The sequence below is a fragment of the Peromyscus californicus genome, unplaced genomic scaffold, assembly GCF_007827085.1.
Source record: "Peromyscus californicus insignis strain IS unplaced genomic scaffold, ASM782708v3 Scaffold_16__1_contigs__length_79575227, whole genome shotgun sequence".
Taxonomy (NCBI): domain Eukaryota; kingdom Metazoa; phylum Chordata; class Mammalia; order Rodentia; family Cricetidae; genus Peromyscus; species Peromyscus californicus.
In genome coordinates, this window is record NW_026294458.1 from 73,692,675 (window position 1) to 73,711,838 (window position 19,164).

Sequence of the window (19,164 nt, forward strand, 5' to 3'; positions counted from 1 at the left end):
CTGCTGACTCTCTCTCATTGGCTTAGTAGGTGTTTTTTCTTTCTTTCTCATATGTATTGTGTACCATCTTGGGGGGAAAAATCCAGAAGTCATCCTATGGCTGACTGACTCTGTAACTTGGTTCTTTGGAAGTGAACAGCCTTTCTAAAACACAGGAACTTCCTGTCTTCTTAAAACAAAAACAACAACAACAACACACACACACACACACACACACACACCCCAGCTCATCCAAAGCACTTTCTCCTTGATTTGAACAAAAGAGTCTCCAAGAGCACCCAGGGAAGGTGTGTCCCCAAGGGGACGAGGGGGCCAGAGGGCCAGAGGGCTTCCTCTGTGGGCCACAGGCTGACACTGTTTCCCACAGATGCGGGGTGGGAACACAGCTGGCAGAGCACTGTCCTGATCAGAGGAAGGAGAATGCGAGGGAGAGGCCAAGGGGGGGGGGGGGTCCCTGGCTTCCCAGGTTGGTGGGAGACAAACGGTGAAGTCACCAGAAGGTGGGGGTGGGGCCCTGAAGGCCCCGACTTAGAAATGGGTCAATTATCTTCAAAGAAAAGATTTCTTGTAGCTCAGACTGGCCTTGAACTTGTTAATGTAACTGAGAACCACGGAGCTGAGAGTGAGCATAAACTTCTGATCCTCCTGCCTCCACCTCCTGAATGCTGGGGTTACAGATGTGCACTATGGCGTCCGGGACCAGCAGCAGCTGGGGATCAAATCTAGGGCTTGCCCATGCTAGGCCGGCACTCTCCCATCTGAGCCACAGCCGTAGCCCTGGAAAGCGGCTTTATTAGGTTGGGAAGGCAGGAGGGACAGAGAGCTAAAGAAAACGTTTCAAAGGATGGATCTGAAGAAGAGTCGAGGAATGCGGTCTGGGAAGGAAGCAACAGGCAGACGACACACCTGAAGGGCAGGAAGCGGGAGCCAGGCTGCAGTGGTGTGGTTGTAGGGGCTGGGGTCCCTAGGAAGTTGTGGGTAAATAAGACATCTTATTTCAAGGTCTGGGTCTCGAATTAAGCACGCAAAGCAGGTTCAAGGATGCGGAAGGCTGCCTTGGGTGAGGCCGAGCCGCCTACGGAGGAAGGAAGACAGGGCAGGGAGAGAGGGGTATGTGGTGTGGGGCCGGGAACTCCATGGGTTGGTGGGGGGGGGGGGAGGTGGGGGGTAGGGGGGTAGGGGGTTGGGGTTGGGGGAGGGAGTTTGGGGGAGGTATCCAAGAATGTCTCTGCCTCTGTGAACACAGCCATGGAAAGTCATGGACCAGAACATCAAGAGACAAGGGGACCTGCCATTTTCCATCCTTGCATTATTCCCTGCCTGGGACTCTGAAATGGGTTCCGACCCACAGATGGTCTACTTAGACCTGTATACCTAAGATCGGAGAAATGCTTCTACAGGGACCACCACTGGCTCCGGTGCCTCAAGACCTGGACTCCCTGAGACCCAGAGAAGTGCGAGAGAGGATTCAAGGGCACTTAGAACTCAGCTGACCCTTCTGCGGGCCTCAGAGCCCAGATGTGTGTGGGGGGAGGAGGTGCTGGGTCACATGGAGCCCCTCTTCCTGCCAGCAGGTCGCCATCTTTGACTGCCCTGCAGCACAGAAGGACATTGGACACAGGACAGTGAGGGGAAGAGCACTTGGCCCCACAGACCCGGGGGGATCACACTGAGAGGGACTGTCAGGGTTATCTAGGAGGTTGGGAGAGGATTCAGTTTGGTCCTCAGGGAGAAGAAGATGTCCTAAAGGATGGGGCACATGAGGTATGCTGAAGAATGGGAGGATATGCGGAAGTGGTGGGGATGGGGACAGGGCTGGCCACAGGTATTCGCTGGCCAGAGAGGAAGGCAGGGAAGAAGCAAGCAGCTCAGAAGCACTTAGTGCCTCTTCTCCTCCCTGCTCCCCTGCTTGAGTGTGAGCCGTTCCAGAGCCTGGATGGGCTAGGGAGCAATGGAGAGTCCCTTCTGGTCTGGAACACAACAGGGAATTACAACGGGCAGTGAAAACAGACTCTGGAGGCCATGTCTTTGGCTTTCAGTTGGCTTGAAAAGGCAGGAATGGCTTCTTCAGCCATGACCTTCTGAAGGTTACATGGTCGGACTAAGTGGGCCCAGTCAGTGGCACAGGACTGAGGGAGGTTTATCATGGTCCCTGGACACCCTCAGTGCAAGGGTGCCAGTGGGAAGCCGCGGGCTCTTCACTCATGGTGACCCTCAGAGTCACACAGGTGGAATGCACATTGAGGTCAGAGGCCTCACTATTCCTTTACACTTTGAAAAGCTGCCCGCCCCCTGGAACGCCACTGATGTCCATCCATAGAGAGATGCAAGGGTGGCTGAATTACCAGTGATTCATGCTACCAAAAAAGACGAGCCCAACTTCAAGTCTTGTGAGTCCTCAGTCACCAATGAACAACAGTGTTTGCATTCCCCTGCAGTGCCTCCAAGGAGGAAGTTCAGAGATGGGCTTCTTTTGTCAATGAGTTCTTTGTAGCTCTAAGAAGGTTGGCCACAAGCACCTAAGCAGGTCACTGGGAGACCGGTGAGTTATCCGAGTCCCCAAGACATGGTGGCTACCTGTGGGAGAACCACCAAGGGTTCCTATATGGCCTCTATACGGTGGGCTCTTACGTCACAGAATGTCTGGGACAATTGCATAACCCTTGTTTTGTGCCTGTGCCCCGTCTAATTCTGTGAGAATGCGTCCGTGACTGATTGACTAATACACCTTCAGAGACGTCAGCCTTGAGGGGTGTCAACCTGGACCTGGAAGAGTCCCTACCTGTACCTATTGCCATCAGAGCCTTGCGAAAGCTGGCTTTGCAGCGTTCGTGTCTATGGCCACCTCAGTTCTGTTGACCTTGAGGGACAGGCAAGCTGAACTGGAATGTGGCGGTCCTGTGCTTTATCAGTGAGCGATACACGGCTGGAGGAGAAGATGCCCTGTCACCTCTGTCCCTCACTAGTGTCAGCAGAGGACAGGAAGAAACGGGAGGGACACAGCCATGAGTAGGGGGATGATCTCAGGTTCCAGCACCGGGTGGGTGGGTTAAAGGTTACACTCCTTCTTCACCCTGCCTCTACTGGGCTGCTGGTCTCACCATGTCTAGAAGTTGATTGTCTAAGAGGCCTCTCTCTCCTTACACAGCAGTAGGATGTTTTCATAAGAGGGCTGTTGTTGGTATTATTATTTTTTAGCTTCTAAATATAAAGAAAAATTTATAAAATGGGAGGGGAACAAGGGAGTGGGCAGGGAGGTGGGGCGGGGCGGGGCGGGGGGACAGGGGAGGAAAAGACTCCAAGCGTCAGCTGATCTCAATATTATTCCCTTGACTTCTCCAGTCCCCCTCCCCCTCTCCACAACCTCTCCTCCTAGTTCTGAATGTGAAAAATAAGCAGCCCGGGCTGGGGATGCGTCTAACAAGGCCCTCATTGTCCTAGACAGGTGTGAGATTGGACTTGATCCGTGGCCAACACCTCCAGCACCAGAGCCAGCCATGTACGCTGCAAGCGTGCACCAGCCCTCCAGTAATGCCTCTGCAGCCAGCCAGAGACTCAACAATTTAAGGCTTAACAGGCAGAACATAAATCAGAGGAGGATGGACCAGCCGACCGGCAGCTTCTTGGGCAGGTGCCTGCAGACTGTCTGCAGATCAGACCCTGCCTGTTTGGGTTATTTGAGACTTTTTTTTTTTAAATATAATATAAAGATGAGAAACTGGGTGGAGCTGTGCGCACAGGCACACCGGGCTTTGCCCTATCTTGTCCCAACAGCCCCTCGTTTGCCTAAATGGTGTTTTTGAAGGGACTTCTCAGGACGGTTCCCTGTGTTACTTCCAAATACCAGGAATGTGTTCCAGCCTTCGAGTCGGGAGAGATGGGGGAGGAAGCCAAACACTTGGATAACAGTGTGTGCCACCCGAGGCAAGTCACTTGACCCCTCTGGGCTCCCGTTGCTCATCTATTTAAGGAACAGGCTGGCCATGCCATTTTGCCTTCTATGACACATTCATCATCTCCGACAAGTTCAAAGTCGCCATAAGTCTGCCCAAATCAGGTGAAATCACTACGGGTAGGAGATAAGTTCACTGGATGCTAGGGTCCGGAGGGGATCCTTTGCATTTCCCAGCATACCCTTCATTGAGCTAATCTTATCTTCTTCAGAGGCTTGTGTTTCTCAGACTGTGGAGGAGGCAAGCCCAGAGTGCAAGTCCCTTGGGAGTTCGGTCATGACTTGTCAAGAGCATGCTCCGTGGGTGGTGAAGGTGGGGATGACAAGCCTTCAGGGCTAATTAGTGAAGGGAGTCGAGTCCCCATTCTCTTTTAAAACCCGGTTAACTATTAACTAAATATCATTTGAGAGCCAGGATGCTGGAGTCCTCCATCTCTCTCAGTTAAGGAAGGGAGCCAAAAGCCACCCATCAATGCAGGACCCTGCTCTCTGGCATCTCAGGGAGTACGGTGGCTGATCTTTACAGACTCCAGGGCAGCATCTGGTCCAGCCATTCAAGACCTGACTCTGAATTCACGGACAAAGGCTTGGCTGTCACAGGGGCACCTCCGGACCCAGGTCCCAGGTCATTCCCTCTCATGGCTATTCAGTCTTCTGGGAGTAAATGACATGAGGTTGGCAGCAACATTCTGAACTGGGTTGAGGGGACTGTCACTCGGCACCTCCTGCCCCTCCCAGCCTAGGGCCTGCCAGAGCGGTGGTGGCGTTCCCACAGCTGTGGCCCTGTCACCCCACACACCTGTTTGCTGTCCTCTGCTTGGCCTGACAGCCCGGGCCACAGCCGAGAGCAGGCTTAAAGGGCAGGGCCTTGGGTGCTGGAGTCAGCAGAGGGAGGTATGTCTTTAAAATCACACAGGGAGATGAAACCTCCTCGTTCAAAGAAATCCTTTTGTAGATGGTTCATTAAAAACACAGAAGAGCCAGGCCATTCACACAGAGTGAATCTGTCTAATTCACGAGCCAGCAAAGGGAAAGGGGGAGGGGCATGCCCTGCCCACTGCCCACGTGGGCCCTGGGGTTCAGGAAGTGACCTGTCAGCTTGCTGCAGCTGTTTGTAGGGCTGGGAGCCTTTGGTGGGACCGAAGAGGCTGAGAAAGACTGTACCTTTATTCATAAAAGAAAAAAAAAATCTCTACTTTAAGAATAGAATTCAACATTAAGAAAAGAAGAAAAAGGATCATAAGAAACTAAATCCTACCCTCTCCCTGAGCCAAAAACACATTTCAGGAAAAGGCTGAGTAAGGCTGAGCAAGCGTTAGGGGAATGAGCTGTTCCCATATGACAGGCTTAAATACAGGAGGACAGACTTGGGCTGGGAGATTTCAGCTGTAGATGGAGCCCACAGTGGAAAGTCTCTGGGCCTTCAGGGTGTTGGTGGGGGTGGGGGTAGGGCGGGGAAGAGACCCTAGGCAAAGAAGTTTAAGAGTCCTTTCAACCTTGATATTTTATATTCTCATATGGCCTTGTGGGATAGTAACTATGGATTGTCCCATCTGAGTCCATTCAAGGAACAGAAACTCAAATCACATTCCCCTCTCTTCTCTCCAAAGCTAGCACTGCTTCTGGGACTACAGGAAAGAGAAGGTCATTACTGGGGAGTGGCTGTGGACCTCATGGGGCAGTGCTGATGTGAAACACCCAGACACCTATCCACCAGAGCCAGCAGCGAGAGTTGTAGTAGTGAGAGCTGCCAGAGGACAGGAACAGTTCTGAAGAATTCCAAGCGCCCTGAGCGCCGTGGTCAGCACATCCCAAGAACGCGTCTTGACCTCAGTGAAGGGTTTGTGCAGGAATGAGAAGAAAGACTTAATTGTGCCACGTGCTGGGCATCTGACACTCTATGCATGTTGATTCAGTCTTCAGGAGCATCCAATGAATCAGTCACCATGACCACGCCCATTTTACAGATGGAGACAGTGGCACAGGGACCCAAGTGCTTCCTGCAAGGTCATATGACTAGGAAGGGCACAATGTGGGGTTTGGATCCCAAAGCATTATGGATCTGCATTAGGCTTTCCTAGGAGCCCCTTGTTTATTCTGGGTCCCCTCTGATGACCAGGGATGAAGACTGGTTCTTTGCTGGCCAATGTGATGGATGGACAGAGGATTTGGCATTTTGCCTTGCCATCTCCAGGCTCTGGTGTCCTCCTCAGAGGAAGCCATGAATAGCCAGGGAGAAAGTTTGACAATAAGAATAGACCCTCTGTGGCAGTGACTCTCAACCTTTGGGTTGCGACCCCTTTGGGGTCACCTAAGACCATCAGGAAATATGGATATTTACATCACAATTCATAACAGTAGCAAAAATCCAATTACTAAGTAGCAATGAAATAATGTTATGGTTGGGGGGTGGGTTACCACACCATGAGGAACTGTATTAAAGGGTCACAGCATCCGGAAGGTTGAGAACCACTGCTCTATGGTATCTTCCCTCCCCCAGGGCGTGAAAGAATCAAATGAGGAAATCTGGAAAAGAAGCTGGACCAGAAATAACAAGGTTTCCTTCCCCTTCCACCTGAACTGGTTATCCATAATTTTACACAAATTCAATTTCAAAGTCATGTTTTGTAATTTATGGAAAATCATATTAAATTAGACAGATCTATGTCTGTGCAATGACTTCTCTCATTTAGCAACATACGGTGGCTCAGAGCCTCTCAAAGCTTGATCACACAGCAAAAAGTACCTCCCCCCCCCAAACCATCTGTCAATCAGAAGCAGCAATGTAGGGGCTCTAGGGCATCTCCCCGTCAGTTTCTCTGAAAGTGTTAGGGGTGACGGTAATTCCTTCAAGATACCGTATTCAGGATTACAAAACGCTTAGGACCAACAAGTGACTCACTTGCATGACAGAGAGGCCTAGGACACTTATGGAAAACAGTGCCAGAGGCAGGAAGATGTTCAGTCAGCCAAAGGCTTGCCTCACAAGCGTGAGGTCCCAGGTTGATCTCAAGAACCCCTATAAAAAGCAGGGTGTGGCGGTGGCGGCGGCGGCACACGACTGTAATATCAGCCATGGTGACACGGGAGGTGGAGAGAGGAGGACCCCTGGAGTTTGCTGGTCTTCTAGCCTAACCTACTTGGCAAAGTTCAAGGCTAATAAGAGACCCTGTCTCCAGCAAATGTGGCAGTTATTTGAGGAATGATGTCTGAGGCCATCCTCATACGCACATGTGTGCATATGCTTGCTCATATGCATCATACAAGAAAGGTGTACACAGATGGAGGAGGGGTGAGGAGAGAGAACAGTGTTGGGTAACGTGGAAACAAGGAGCAGACCCAACTGAACCTTCCAGACCTGCAGTTCTCAACACGTGGGTCGCGACCCCTTTGGAGAGTTGAACGACCCTTTCATAGGCATCTCCTAAGACCATCGACATACCAGGTATTTGTATTATGGTTCATAACAGTAGCAAAATTACAGTTAGGAAGTAGCAACGAAAATAATTCTATGGTTGAGGGTCACCACAATGTCAGGAACTGTATTAAAGGGTCGCAGTATTAGAAAGGTTGAGAACCACCACTCCAGGTGAGGTTTCCTCTGTCTGCGACCTAAGCCAGAACAGTGTTGGTGATGGGTAGTCACCGGACCACCACTCCCCATCCATTCTATCAACATAAACTGCGATCACTTTCTTATCACCTTCCTTATGATAGTCTCGTTGCCTCAACTACTCTGGTAATCATCCAGCTGCAGATGTGGTCACAAACCTATGGTGCAGTTTCAAAATCGAGGGTGCGGGTGCGGTAGGATCAAGCCTGAAAAGCTCTGGGCTCATTCTTAAGATACTAGTCTTGCTGGAAAACCCATAGAAGCACATCTTCCAATTTGGGCAATTCTGGTTGGTTTGTGGAATAGGCAGTTTACGGCGAAATACAGACGAAGATGAACTGACCTTGAGATGAGACATCTAAATAAACCACTTAGTGGGCAGAAAGGCCAAGGCAAGCCCTTGAGCCTGGGCTGACTTTTACAGATATTTTAATAACTTTATCATTCTATAATTTGCCATCTGATATGTGCAGAGAGATGCGCTAATGGAGAGAGAGTGGCCACAGCAGTGCGGTCGTCCCCTGAGACTTCATAAAGCAACCGTGTTCTCTCCCCGGGTACGAGCGGCAGCTCGGAGGAGTGCAGTTCCACAGTCTCCACAGTTCTTGTTCCCTTGCTATCTCAAGATGTTCTCTTACAGCCACAGGAGAAACCCTTCAAACCATGCAAAGAGGATGCAGCAAAGATTTAGCTCTGCACCTCGGATCTGGCTTTGGAATTACTCACAGGGAATGTGGGAAGCGACAGGAAGAAGATTCCTGCCGAAGTGGGAGTTGAGAATTTAAGAAGCTAGAGACTGTCCTAATGGGTGAGCTACCGGCTCACAGATCTTCCCTGGGGAAGTTCTGCTTTGATCCCACCAAGGGCATCTCTCCTCATCCCCAGAGCAGAGGGATTCTAGCACATCCTTTACCACATTCCCAGGACTTCCTGGTCACCAGAGTGCCCACATCTTGATATGCATATCTGTGTTAAATCCTGGAACCCCAAATTCAGTGACCCAAGTCAAACTGTGTGAAAATATTAAGATGTCGTGGAGGAACCAGGGACAGACCTGGTGTCTTCTCATGTCATCATCCCACAGCTGTTGGACAACATGGAATGTTCATCCCCCTCCTACCCACATGATTCTCTCTTAGAGGAAAAGCCTAAGTTTTGTATTTAAAATGAATACCCACCCTTCCAAAACCATGAGGTCATGATCCATGGAGGTCAGAATTGGACAGTGATGGTTCAAATCTTGCAAATATATCTCAAAGATTCCAAGCTTTGTACATGCCTAGAGGGTAATACCAAGTAATACTGATGCCCAGGGCTGCAGCATTTCAACCTGAGTCAGAGAAACAGGTCCCCTCTGGCCAGCCTCTCTTACCAATGGCTTAGTGGTTCATCCTAGCACTGGGACCATGGTTCTGTTTGCTCCCGAAAAGCTTCTACTTTTAAAATGGTAAGCACTGCTCAAAGGAGCCTGGATGGGCTGGAAGGCAGCCTGAAGACCCCCCATCACCTGGTAATAGAAATCAATAGGACAAGGAAGTAGCCTGGTCCCCGCCCCGCTTCTTTCTTACTCTGTTCCCAGGCCTGCATAGAGAGGCAGACCATACACATGACTGATCAGTGTTTGTTTTTAGGGTGAGCCCTATTCTATTTTTCTCATTATTAGTTTGTCCTATTGACTGTGGCTCGTAACTGAATCGCCAGCATCGACACACAAAATGTCCTGCCAGAAAGGGATTATGGGAGGAAAGTCTATGGAGAGATGCGAGGTTTGTCGGTGACGATCTCGTATTCGCAGGCTCTCTGTGATCCCTACCTTTAATCTCCGTAACAATTGACTGTTCTGCTGCTCTGCAGGCTTTTGTTTAATAATAATAATATAAAAAGTCTGTGTGGGGTCAGGAAATGTGGAAACAGGAGAGAGACCAGGCACTAGGTAGCTGTTGGCTAGAAGGTAAGCGACACCTGTGCCTCAGTCCACAGTCCCTGAGAGTTAGGATGGGTGTCCAGAGGGCTGGAGGAAAAGACTGACCAACGAAGCCTCTCATGTCATGTGTGTTCAAGGACAACCACAATCACCAGACTGGAGTGGGCCTGCGCTTACCAAGCCCACCACTGGGAGAACTCCTTGGTGACCAGGCTGTGGTTTACTTCAGCTTTACACCAGTCTCTCGGGCCAGACTTCTGAGAAACTTCGTAAGGCTTCACACTGCGTCAAAAACTCTTTCTTAAACCTCTAGACTTGAAAGGCTACCTGCAAGTGACTGGTGACTTGGTCTGATGAAAGACTCAAAGTAAATCAGTGTCCCTTTGGAATGGGTGTCTAGTTGACAATACCCTGTGCTAAAGCCACTTGTTACTTCAAAACAACAGGGACATGCCTGGCTCTGGCCTGGCTTTGTCTGGGAGGTCAAATTCTTGAGTCCATCCCAACTGGCTGGCTTTGGTCTTCCTGGATTTTTTGTTTCTCTGCTCCCTGCTGTTTATGTGGCCACTGGATTTTGGAGGCTGGAGTAGGAGGGCCCACGTCTCCCGTATTCTGATCTGGAAAAGCCTCCCTTCTCCACCACAGTAGAGCCTTTGGTTCCATCTGTATGGGTGCTCTAGATAATGCTGTGAAATTGTTGATCTTGTCTAGAGAAAAGAAACTATGCTCTCCTGCCTGCGAAATGAAGGGCTCATGACCCTGGGCTCCAGAAACTGAAGGGCTGAGATGGCAGTGCCCAGATGACAAGACTGGGCATGAGTTCATATTTACCTGGACAGCAGGTCTGCTCTGGGGGATGGATGGGGACATTCTTATTGGACTCACCCAAATCCACTGGCTAATGTTCTGATAACATCTGTACTTTGGTGTTGATCTAGGGCACTGAATGGTGGCAGCAGGAAAGACAGGGCCGTATTCTAACCCCCAGATTGGGACCACAATTTCATTTGGAAAGGGGTGGTCTTTTATATATGTAATTAAGTGAAGGACCTTGACCCCCCTCATGAATGACTTGAGTCTAAATCCAATGACACCTGACCTTTTAAGAAGCAGAGGGAGAGGGGCTGGAGAGATGGCTCAGTGGTTAAGAGCACTGGCTGCTCTTCCAGAGAACCTGGGTTCAATTCCCAGCACACACGTGGCAGCTAACGACTATCTGTAACTCCAAGATCTGACGCCCTCACACAGACATGCCAGCAGAACACTAATGCAAATGAGATAAAAAAGTAAGTAAATTCTCTTTTAAAAAAGGAAGAGGCAGAGGGAAAGACTGAACAGAGAAGGTCAGGTAAAGAGAAAACAGAGGGGAGAGACACAGCCACGAGCCAAGGAGTGCCCAGAGCTGGCAAGGATTAGAGGAGGCAGGAAGACCCTTCTCGTGGGCCCTCAGTGGAAGGGCCATCTCGTGTTGCCTTAAGGTTGGAGCTTGTCGCCCCCAATTTTGAGAGAATAAACTCTCATTATTCCAAGTCTCTAAGTTTGTGGTCCATATGTTGTACCAGCCACAGAAATCCAGCAGACTTGGTACTGTTGACAGAGCTCGCAACAGCGGTCACTCACCGAGGACATGCCACGCGCTACGTTTCTGTGTCCTGAAGACCGACAAGAACCACTCTCGTTTTGCAGGCGGGAAGACTGAGTGAGGCTTTAAGAAGTTAGACTTCTTGCTAACAGTCCTGGAGTGCATGCAGTCGCCAGGTTGTGCCCGTTTGTGGCCCTGCTCCTCCTCCCGAGCAGCTGAGAACTTGGGCCTTTCAAAGCCTCTGCTATTTAACATCACTATTGAGTAAGTGCACAAATGACCACTTTGGGAAGTCCCAAGGACACCGTTTAATGTCCCCGTGTGCAGCCTGCAGGTTCATTAGCGTCAGGGAGAGCTTCAAAATCTCAGCAGCCCAAGAAGGAACATTCGATCACCGAGACCAAGACCCACGGTAAATTCTTTCCCTTGCAAGCAGGAAAGGTGTCCACCAGGGACTAGCAGGATCTTGAGAATATGGACGGACCTCTTTGAGCAACAGTCAGGAAACAATCTGGAAACCAGGTCCTATTAAACCATGGTTTTGGATTACAATGGTGGTGTCAGTTTAAGTGGTAAGTGATTCTCGGAAGGGCTGATTAAGTATTTGGGGGCAAGGTCAATACATAACACGTCAAGGTCATGCACACTGCACTGTTTTAGGGACCATGGTGCTGTACCTGTGCCTGTCCTTAAGGTGACAGGCTGTGCTAGCCACCTCATGCTCAAGAGCCAAGGAGCCTAGGTGGAGAGGACAGCAAGGCCAGCTGGCTCTTTCTCCCTCCCTTTCCTCCTTCCCTCCTCGACCTCTTCCCTTCCTTCCTTCTCCCATCCACCCTCCTTTCTCTTTTCCTCAATGTCTACAGTAGAGTTCTCTAGTTTGAATTTTCGCACTTTCTTTAGACTTAGACTTTGTGTTGCATCAGCAAAGAATATGCAGGTGGCTGAGGGGTCATCAGCTCCTGCCTTAGAGCACTTCCCTTTCTATGAACTTGGCCTTCTCATCCTCCCTGATCACTGGGGGGTGAGGGAGGAGGAGGCAGCACCCAGCATGTGACATAGGCTCCGTATTCTGCACTCGTCTTTCAGAGCTTTTTCCCATCCACTTCTTCCTCCCTTTTCTCCTCACTTCCCTGTCTATTTGTGAGAACATCTGGTTCAGGCATGTTGTCCACGTACAGTTCTGATGCTACAGCTCTTCAGGTCTTGATGCCTGCTGTAGACAGGAGTTATTCTGAAGGAAAAGCCACTTCGTGTAATAAGCAAGTTGTATGAGTTGATTTCTAGTACTTGGAATTCTTTACTGTGTGTGCCTGACATGGCCATTCATAGGTTTACCAAGGAAATCAACAGGTTCATCCCATGTTGATGTGAAAGGTACACGTACGTGACAAAGGTATGTGTGTGAGAGAGAGGGCTGGGGGTGGGGTGGGGGGACAGAGACACAGAGAGAAAAAGACCAATTCTGAGCAGTCGCATGCTTTGCCCCAGGGTGGGAAGGGTTCCAGGTCCCCTTTTCGATCTGTTTGTGCTAGCTCCGCTGTGTTTAGTGGTGGTGGCAGACAGGACAGGAGGCACCCTGGTCTCTCACATCCTTTTCTGCCATTGCTCTTTGAACCCAGGAGTTTGCCCCTTCCTTGGGAAGGTGGAAATGCTTCCTTCCTTTTGCTCATTCTGGGGATTGAGAGAATTGGACGGACATGGTAACCCTACCTCTGAGAACATCACAGACAGTAGCAGAATATAATGTTTCCAAAGGGATTTCGAAGGAGCCTAACCAGCAAGACAATCCATTCAAAAACGGGAAATCTGGGGGCAATGTGGGAGCATATGGCCTTCCTTGGCCACGTGGAACTTCCAAACCAGGGCATCTCATCCACTCTCCTTTAGGCTGGTTAGATGGTACTTGGGAAGAAAGCCTTAGTCGTAAATGGCCACACAAGACAGACTCATACACACAGGAGGCAGTTACCCCAAGAAAGCATAGAGTGGCTGGAAGTTCTCTTACCCCACCATCCCCTGCCCACACATTCCCCTTTAGGGGATGCTCAGAATTTCAGTATTCTAATTGGCTGTCTTTTCTCCCCATCTTTAAAGATAAAGTACCCTCAAAAGATGAGTTAGTGAGGTACCCAACACAGAGCCTGATGTTATTATCAATATCAGCACCAGCATCAACTTCTAATTTCAATGGAACACATCCAATCCAGGTCTTCTACGTGAGCGGCTAGTCCAACACCTCTCAATGCCTGTCAGTCCTGAGCCAGGGGCACAGTTCATCCTTCCACATCACCTTACTCCACACAATCTTACTGCATGTGCCTTCAGAAAAGCCTGGATCTCAGTTCAAGTTCATCACTTACAACGCCGGAAGTGGTGGGAAACGTTTAACCTCTGAGCTGAGAGTTCTGTGGTTCTGTCCATAAACCACACCACAGGTTTGCAGAGAGAAAAGAACAGTGTAGATGGGGACGTCTGAGCTATGCCCAGATACTTCACCGTGAATCCCTGCCTTATAGCAAGAGGCTGAGCATGCTGGGCTGCTAACTATCTGGTTTGCAGGGTTTCTGCATGGGTGTCTTTCCACCCCATCCTCATCCCCAGAAAGGCGGAAGCCATGCCACCTTCATGATGGCTCGTTGGTAAACCAGAATCCAAGACTTAAAATGGCTCACTTGGGTTGCCCAGAGCCATCCCTGAGTGGGAGGTATGAGGGAGCAGTCACCATGACCCCAGAACTCTGTGATCTGTCCCATCCCCTGCTGTAAAAGGAACACAGAGAAGGCCTGGAACCTGGCAGGAGGTTAACAATGGTGTCCTGACTTGCGTAAACACGCAGCCATGACAAAATGGCTTTCTGTTCCACTTTTAGACCTGCTCAAATAGGAAGTTGAAATTAACCTCAGCTCTTTCAAAGTTAAAACCACAACAAATAAACAGTGGTTTGGTGGCATGGCAACCTGCCCCCCTCTCCATCTGAATCCCATTGCAGATCACTGGAGATGTCTATTTGGTAGGATAAGGAAAGGTGATATTCCATACCCATGATCCTCTGCTGGCAGAGCCGAGGCTGGGGTGGCTCTGGCCTGACAATCCCCTGCCTCTCCATAGACCCCTGGCAGTCAATGGCATCTCTGTAAAGCTGGAAATCATTCCCATGTCTGTGCAGTGCTGAGGAAACACAGCCCTGACTACTTCTGGGATCACTTTCTTAAAACTGTGATTGCCATTTAAGAGAGCCGTGAACCTATGCTGCATTGCTTAAATAGACATGGGTACTCTGGGCTAAGCCCAGGCATTAACTGTCTGTAATGCCAGGACCGAAGTGAAGAACTTGGCTGTTACATTATCTCTGTTAATGTTTGAATTTCAAGGGGGGGAAACATTCAAGCATCTACTCAAAAACTAGACTCATAAAAAATAGCATTTTCTTATAGGGAAAGAGAGAGAGGAGAGGAAGGGGGAGAAGGAAGGAGAGGGGAGAGAAACAGGTTGGGAATGGAGAGAACACAACACAATGAAACAGTTTTACATGCTATATCTTGAACACAGTTCTGAAACTGTGTGTCTGCCATGGGCCAAGTAAATCCTTGCATATCAAATTCATATACTGGAGGGGAAGAAAACATCCACAATACAGTCCACACATCTTTTGTGAGGAGCAATCAGGCCCCTAGGACACTCTAAGATCAAGTTATGACGCAGAGAGCCACAGACACCCACACCTGTCCATGGTGATGCCTCCCGCGCTCCAGTGGGCGGCTCCAAAGGCTCAGGATGCCCTGAGCACTGAGCACCACACTGCCACCCTCTACTTTCCTAGGGAACGGGGCACAGAAGAGGGTAAGTGAAAGCAGGCCAGACTTCCGAAGCAGGCAGAGGCGACAATTTGAATTTGCTCCCACATGACTGGGTTTTGCATTGGCTTTAAAAACCCTTTCGAGTTTGGGTTTGGCTTTTAGCAAGCAAAAGGCAAATCTCATCCCAGCTCACAAGTGGCGAGTGTAGCGAGGAGAGGCTAAGAGAACAGAGCTTTCTCCTTGGTTTTTACACATGGACTTCCAGAGAAGACGTGCATGAGCCTACGTGATGGTAAACACAGGACAGAAGAATATCCTCCTTATCCCCAAGACCATGCATCTCCCTAAAGTGTCATCTGCCCCAATTCACCACAGAACTGCACTGGGGGCTCTTTGGATTTGTGGGTCTTTTCCCTAAACACCTAAAACGATGGCCTAATTTTTTGTTTCCTTCTTACAAAAGAGAGGTCTACTGGGCAGTGGTGCCCACAGGGTCCCAGGTGTCCTAGGCTGGCCTCAAACTAGCTATGTAGCCAAGGCTGGCCTTGAATCTTGATCCTGCTGCCAACACCTCCCCAGTGCTGTGAGAGCCGGCCTGGACCGCCATGCCCGGGGGCGTAGGCTTTCTATTTCACACTCTGGAAAGGGTGAGCGTTTGCGAGCCCTGCATGCGCTCCTTCCCAAAGAGAGCAATTTGCTCAGAAAGCCTCTCAAGCAGATGCTGCCTGCGTGTCCCATGCAGAGCGCAGAGGAAGCGAATCTTTGCTTTCTGTGAAAGGCAGAGTCTCACTTCTGCTGCTGGCCCTCGGCCCCTTTCTCCAGACGGGCTGCATCTTTTCCTTTGAGTTGACTAAGCCCGCATCTCTGCGGAAGGGGTGTTACCGTATCATATACAGCTGTGTCCCGCCTGGCAGAGAAAACCGCCTTTCGGTTATTATAATGGTATCACTGAGCAAACAGCCTCCAACGTCAGCGGCCCTACTGCGTAAGTGCCCGGTGAGCATCATCTAACTTGGCGCCGAGGGTTTGTACAGCGATGGCCTCTTACGGGGCTGGGCAGTTAGTGTATCTGACAGCGCTTTTGCAGTTGGTGACTGCGCCCCCGCCCCCCATGGAGTGAACGGAACCCACAGTACTGACCTGAAAATACTATGCTTGATACAGCCACACACACATGCCTCCTTTTTCTTCATATTTTGAAAACAACAAATATTAGATGCAAACTCCACACATAATCTGAAGGCAACAAGAACTTGAAAACTCACCTTTACCTTTTGTTTGTGTATATGTGTGTTTATACATGCATACACACAAACATATACACAATTGTGTGTGTGGCTTCAAGACTAATGGCAGATAAGAAAACAACATACCAGAAGCTGACACTTAAAAAAATACCCTCACCTGTTTATATACAGGTGGCTCTTGGTATCTACAGGCTCTATAGCTAAAGACTGAACCAATGGTGGGTTGGCATTACAGCTTTTTTTTTTTTTAATGTACACATACTGATAATGTATTTTTGTTTTGAATCCCTAAATAATATAGTTCACTGATTGTCACTAGAGCATCTATAGTGTACTAGATGCTAGCAGGAATCAGGAATGACCTAGAGCCTCCAGGAGGATGTACACAGGCTTACGCAAGTACCCCCGACGTATTCTATCAGGGGCTCGGGCATCTGTGGATTTGGGTACCTGGAACTGATACTCCACAGGTACCAAGGGACACATGTCATACCCACTTGCGTATATGGATGGGTGGCCATAGCCAGGCCTGCCCTCCATGCTCAGCGCTCAGCAGCCGCACTTCTCAGTCTAGAGATACTCAGTAGGTGAACCGCTGGGGCGGGGTGACGCGGCTCTGTGCCTGGGACTCCAGCGAGGACAGAGGGCAGTGGGCTTCGTGGGGTACTTACCCTGCATCTGACTTTGAGGCTGAGGGTTAAAGGCAGTGGAGTGATTCAAGGAGGCCCGAGGGTTGGGCGTGGGGGCTGGGTGGTGCGGGCTGACCCTCATGGCCGTGCGCCGCAGCTGCTCCAGTTCACTGAGCCGCTCGGAAAAGGACAAGCTCCCCGGCTTGGTCTCATCTAGTTTCTGCCGATGTCCTACGATAGGGACCGGGAGGGGAAGGGAGGAGGAGGAGGAGGAGAGGGAGGGAGCAAGAGATCAGAAAACGCATTGTGGAGGGGGGCTTTTCTTATCTTTTCCCTCCCTCTCCCTTCACCTCCAAGGTGAGCTTGTTGGAAACTGCCCCTTGGGCTGGTGGCCTGGGGGAACCAGGGCCATTCTTTCCACAGCAGCTTGAGGGAGGCTCCTTCATCACCCTGGCCACTGGGCGTTCTAGGTCTGGGACTCCGGGATGCATCTGGCTGTCTGCACACACCTCAGGTGGTCAGAAAAGAGAGATGCTAGGGAGCGCAGCTGGAGAGAGTGGCCTGGGAAAGAAGCCCGTGCCTTGTTGGCTGTCGGCCACAGGCTGAGAGCTGATCCATGGCAGCCAAGAAACGTGGCCTCCCCTGGGGCCATGAGCGCCCTGACTTCTTGCAAACCTGACCAGAAGCAGGTCTGAGAGGTACCAGAGTGGGCCCTGGAACTCGGCAGCACGCCCCTTCAACAGGAAATTGGGTGCAGCTACAAACCACAGCCTAGGAGGGAGATTTCCTGTTACATGCAGGCAGGCACGGGGCAGCCCTGTCAGGCCCTACACTCTCAGGCCCCTTCCTCCTTCATACAGGCTCCTCAGAACCGTCCTTTCTTCTCTGAAGCCCACTCCCTGACATATCCCCAACAGGGAATAGGCAGAAAGATGCAGCCTATTGCTAGCAGGCCAGGCCCCTGGGAGCCCGGAGGGCTTGGCCAGCAGGTCTGCTGAGCTTCCTGGGGCTGAGGAGTCAAAGGGTGGGAAGATGCCTGTATGGGAGGTAGATGTCCCGATTACCAGGAAATAGGAAGCAGGGGCATTCACATGGACCAGTCAGGAGGCCTGGGCCTCCAGTTTTTCCTGGTCATCCCTTCCAAATTGTCATAAAACTAGAGATTGTAGTGGAGTCCAGCCCCCCACATAGGAACATAGTCACAGGGGACTTGGGAGATCCATTCCTCTTTTAAAGAGGCCAGCTCACCCTCAAGGTCTGTTTGACTGGAACCCTTAACTGAGATACAACTCTCCCATCTGTGCTCACACAGCCTCAGAATAAAACAGGAGACACCATTGGCTTCTGCCCATAGAAAACGCTGCTTCTGGTATCCCTTCCCAACCAGAAGCTAGACAGAGGACCCTGGGTACCATTCCCCCGGCACAGGGTAGGAGCAAGGCTGTGAATGGTAACCCCTCCCCACCCCCCAGTTCCCAATTGCTACAATTATAAAATTAAGTTGTAGAAGTCGTGTTATGGTTTCAAATCCCCGTGGCTTGCCGTTTCTTCCTGCTGCGGGCCCCTTGGCACCGCGGACACTGTCTCAAATTCCAGGCCAGAAAAAGGGCCTACTATATTGCAGAGATTTTTATCACTAACAAGACCTGTTTGGCTCCAAATGGAGGAAAAATGCTTAAGCATAATATTTGTGTAGTTCACACGCAATGTTCTCTCTTTCCACGTATCACCATGGCAAATCTGGACTGTCATTCAGGGCTGCAGCTCACAACACTCAAACACAAACACCCTGAGTCACGCAGGCTCGGCCAGCGCGCATGTGAGAGCCTCTCAGAGGCTGAGTATTTTAAGCTCTGTGGACAAAAGAGGCCAAGTCCCCCAGCTGCCTCCTTCGTCCTTTTACCAGCAGAAGTACAAAAACTTCTTTTTCCAGAACCTTCCACTTCAGTCAGCCGTAGTACATGCAATTGGGTGTGCAGCCTTCTTCGGCTCTTCCCTCCTCTGATGGTTGTGACCAGAGTCCCACTCCTCACCACACTGAAAAACCTCAGGCTTTCTCACGGAAAAACAGTCCCAGCTCTAAAGCCATTTTAAAGCATGATGCGGCCCCTTTTAAGTGCCTATCATGGTCTCACGCCAGTCAAGGAAAGAGAAGGGTAAGAAACACGACTCTGGAGAACTGTGTGGCCTAAGAAAGAATGTGGGCTAACAAGGGCTTCCGGCAGGGTTTGTCCATGTTTCAGCTTCACATACCTAAGGCACCCAGTGGCGTTTTTTTGGAAAACACTGTGAAAGACAGTGTGTAGACAGTGTGTGTGTGTGTGTGTGTGTGTGTGTGTGTGTGTGTGTGTGTGTGTGTGTCACAGAGAAAGAGAGAAAAGAGAGGAGAGAAAGAGAGATAGAGAGAGAGAGACAGAGAC

General features: G+C 50.3%; 1 protein-coding gene across 1 annotated transcript in view; it reads right to left on the minus strand.

The window, feature by feature from the left end:
• Runx1 (RUNX family transcription factor 1) overlaps window positions 1-19,164 on the minus strand; it is a 90,198-nt gene that overhangs the window by 22,349 nt on the left and 48,685 nt on the right. Inside the window, exon 4 of the mRNA XM_052741221.1 lies at window positions 16,787-16,975. Within this exon, the coding sequence (XP_052597181.1) occupies window positions 16,787-16,975 (189 nt within the window). The remainder of the gene's footprint in view (window positions 1-16,786; window positions 16,976-19,164) is intronic.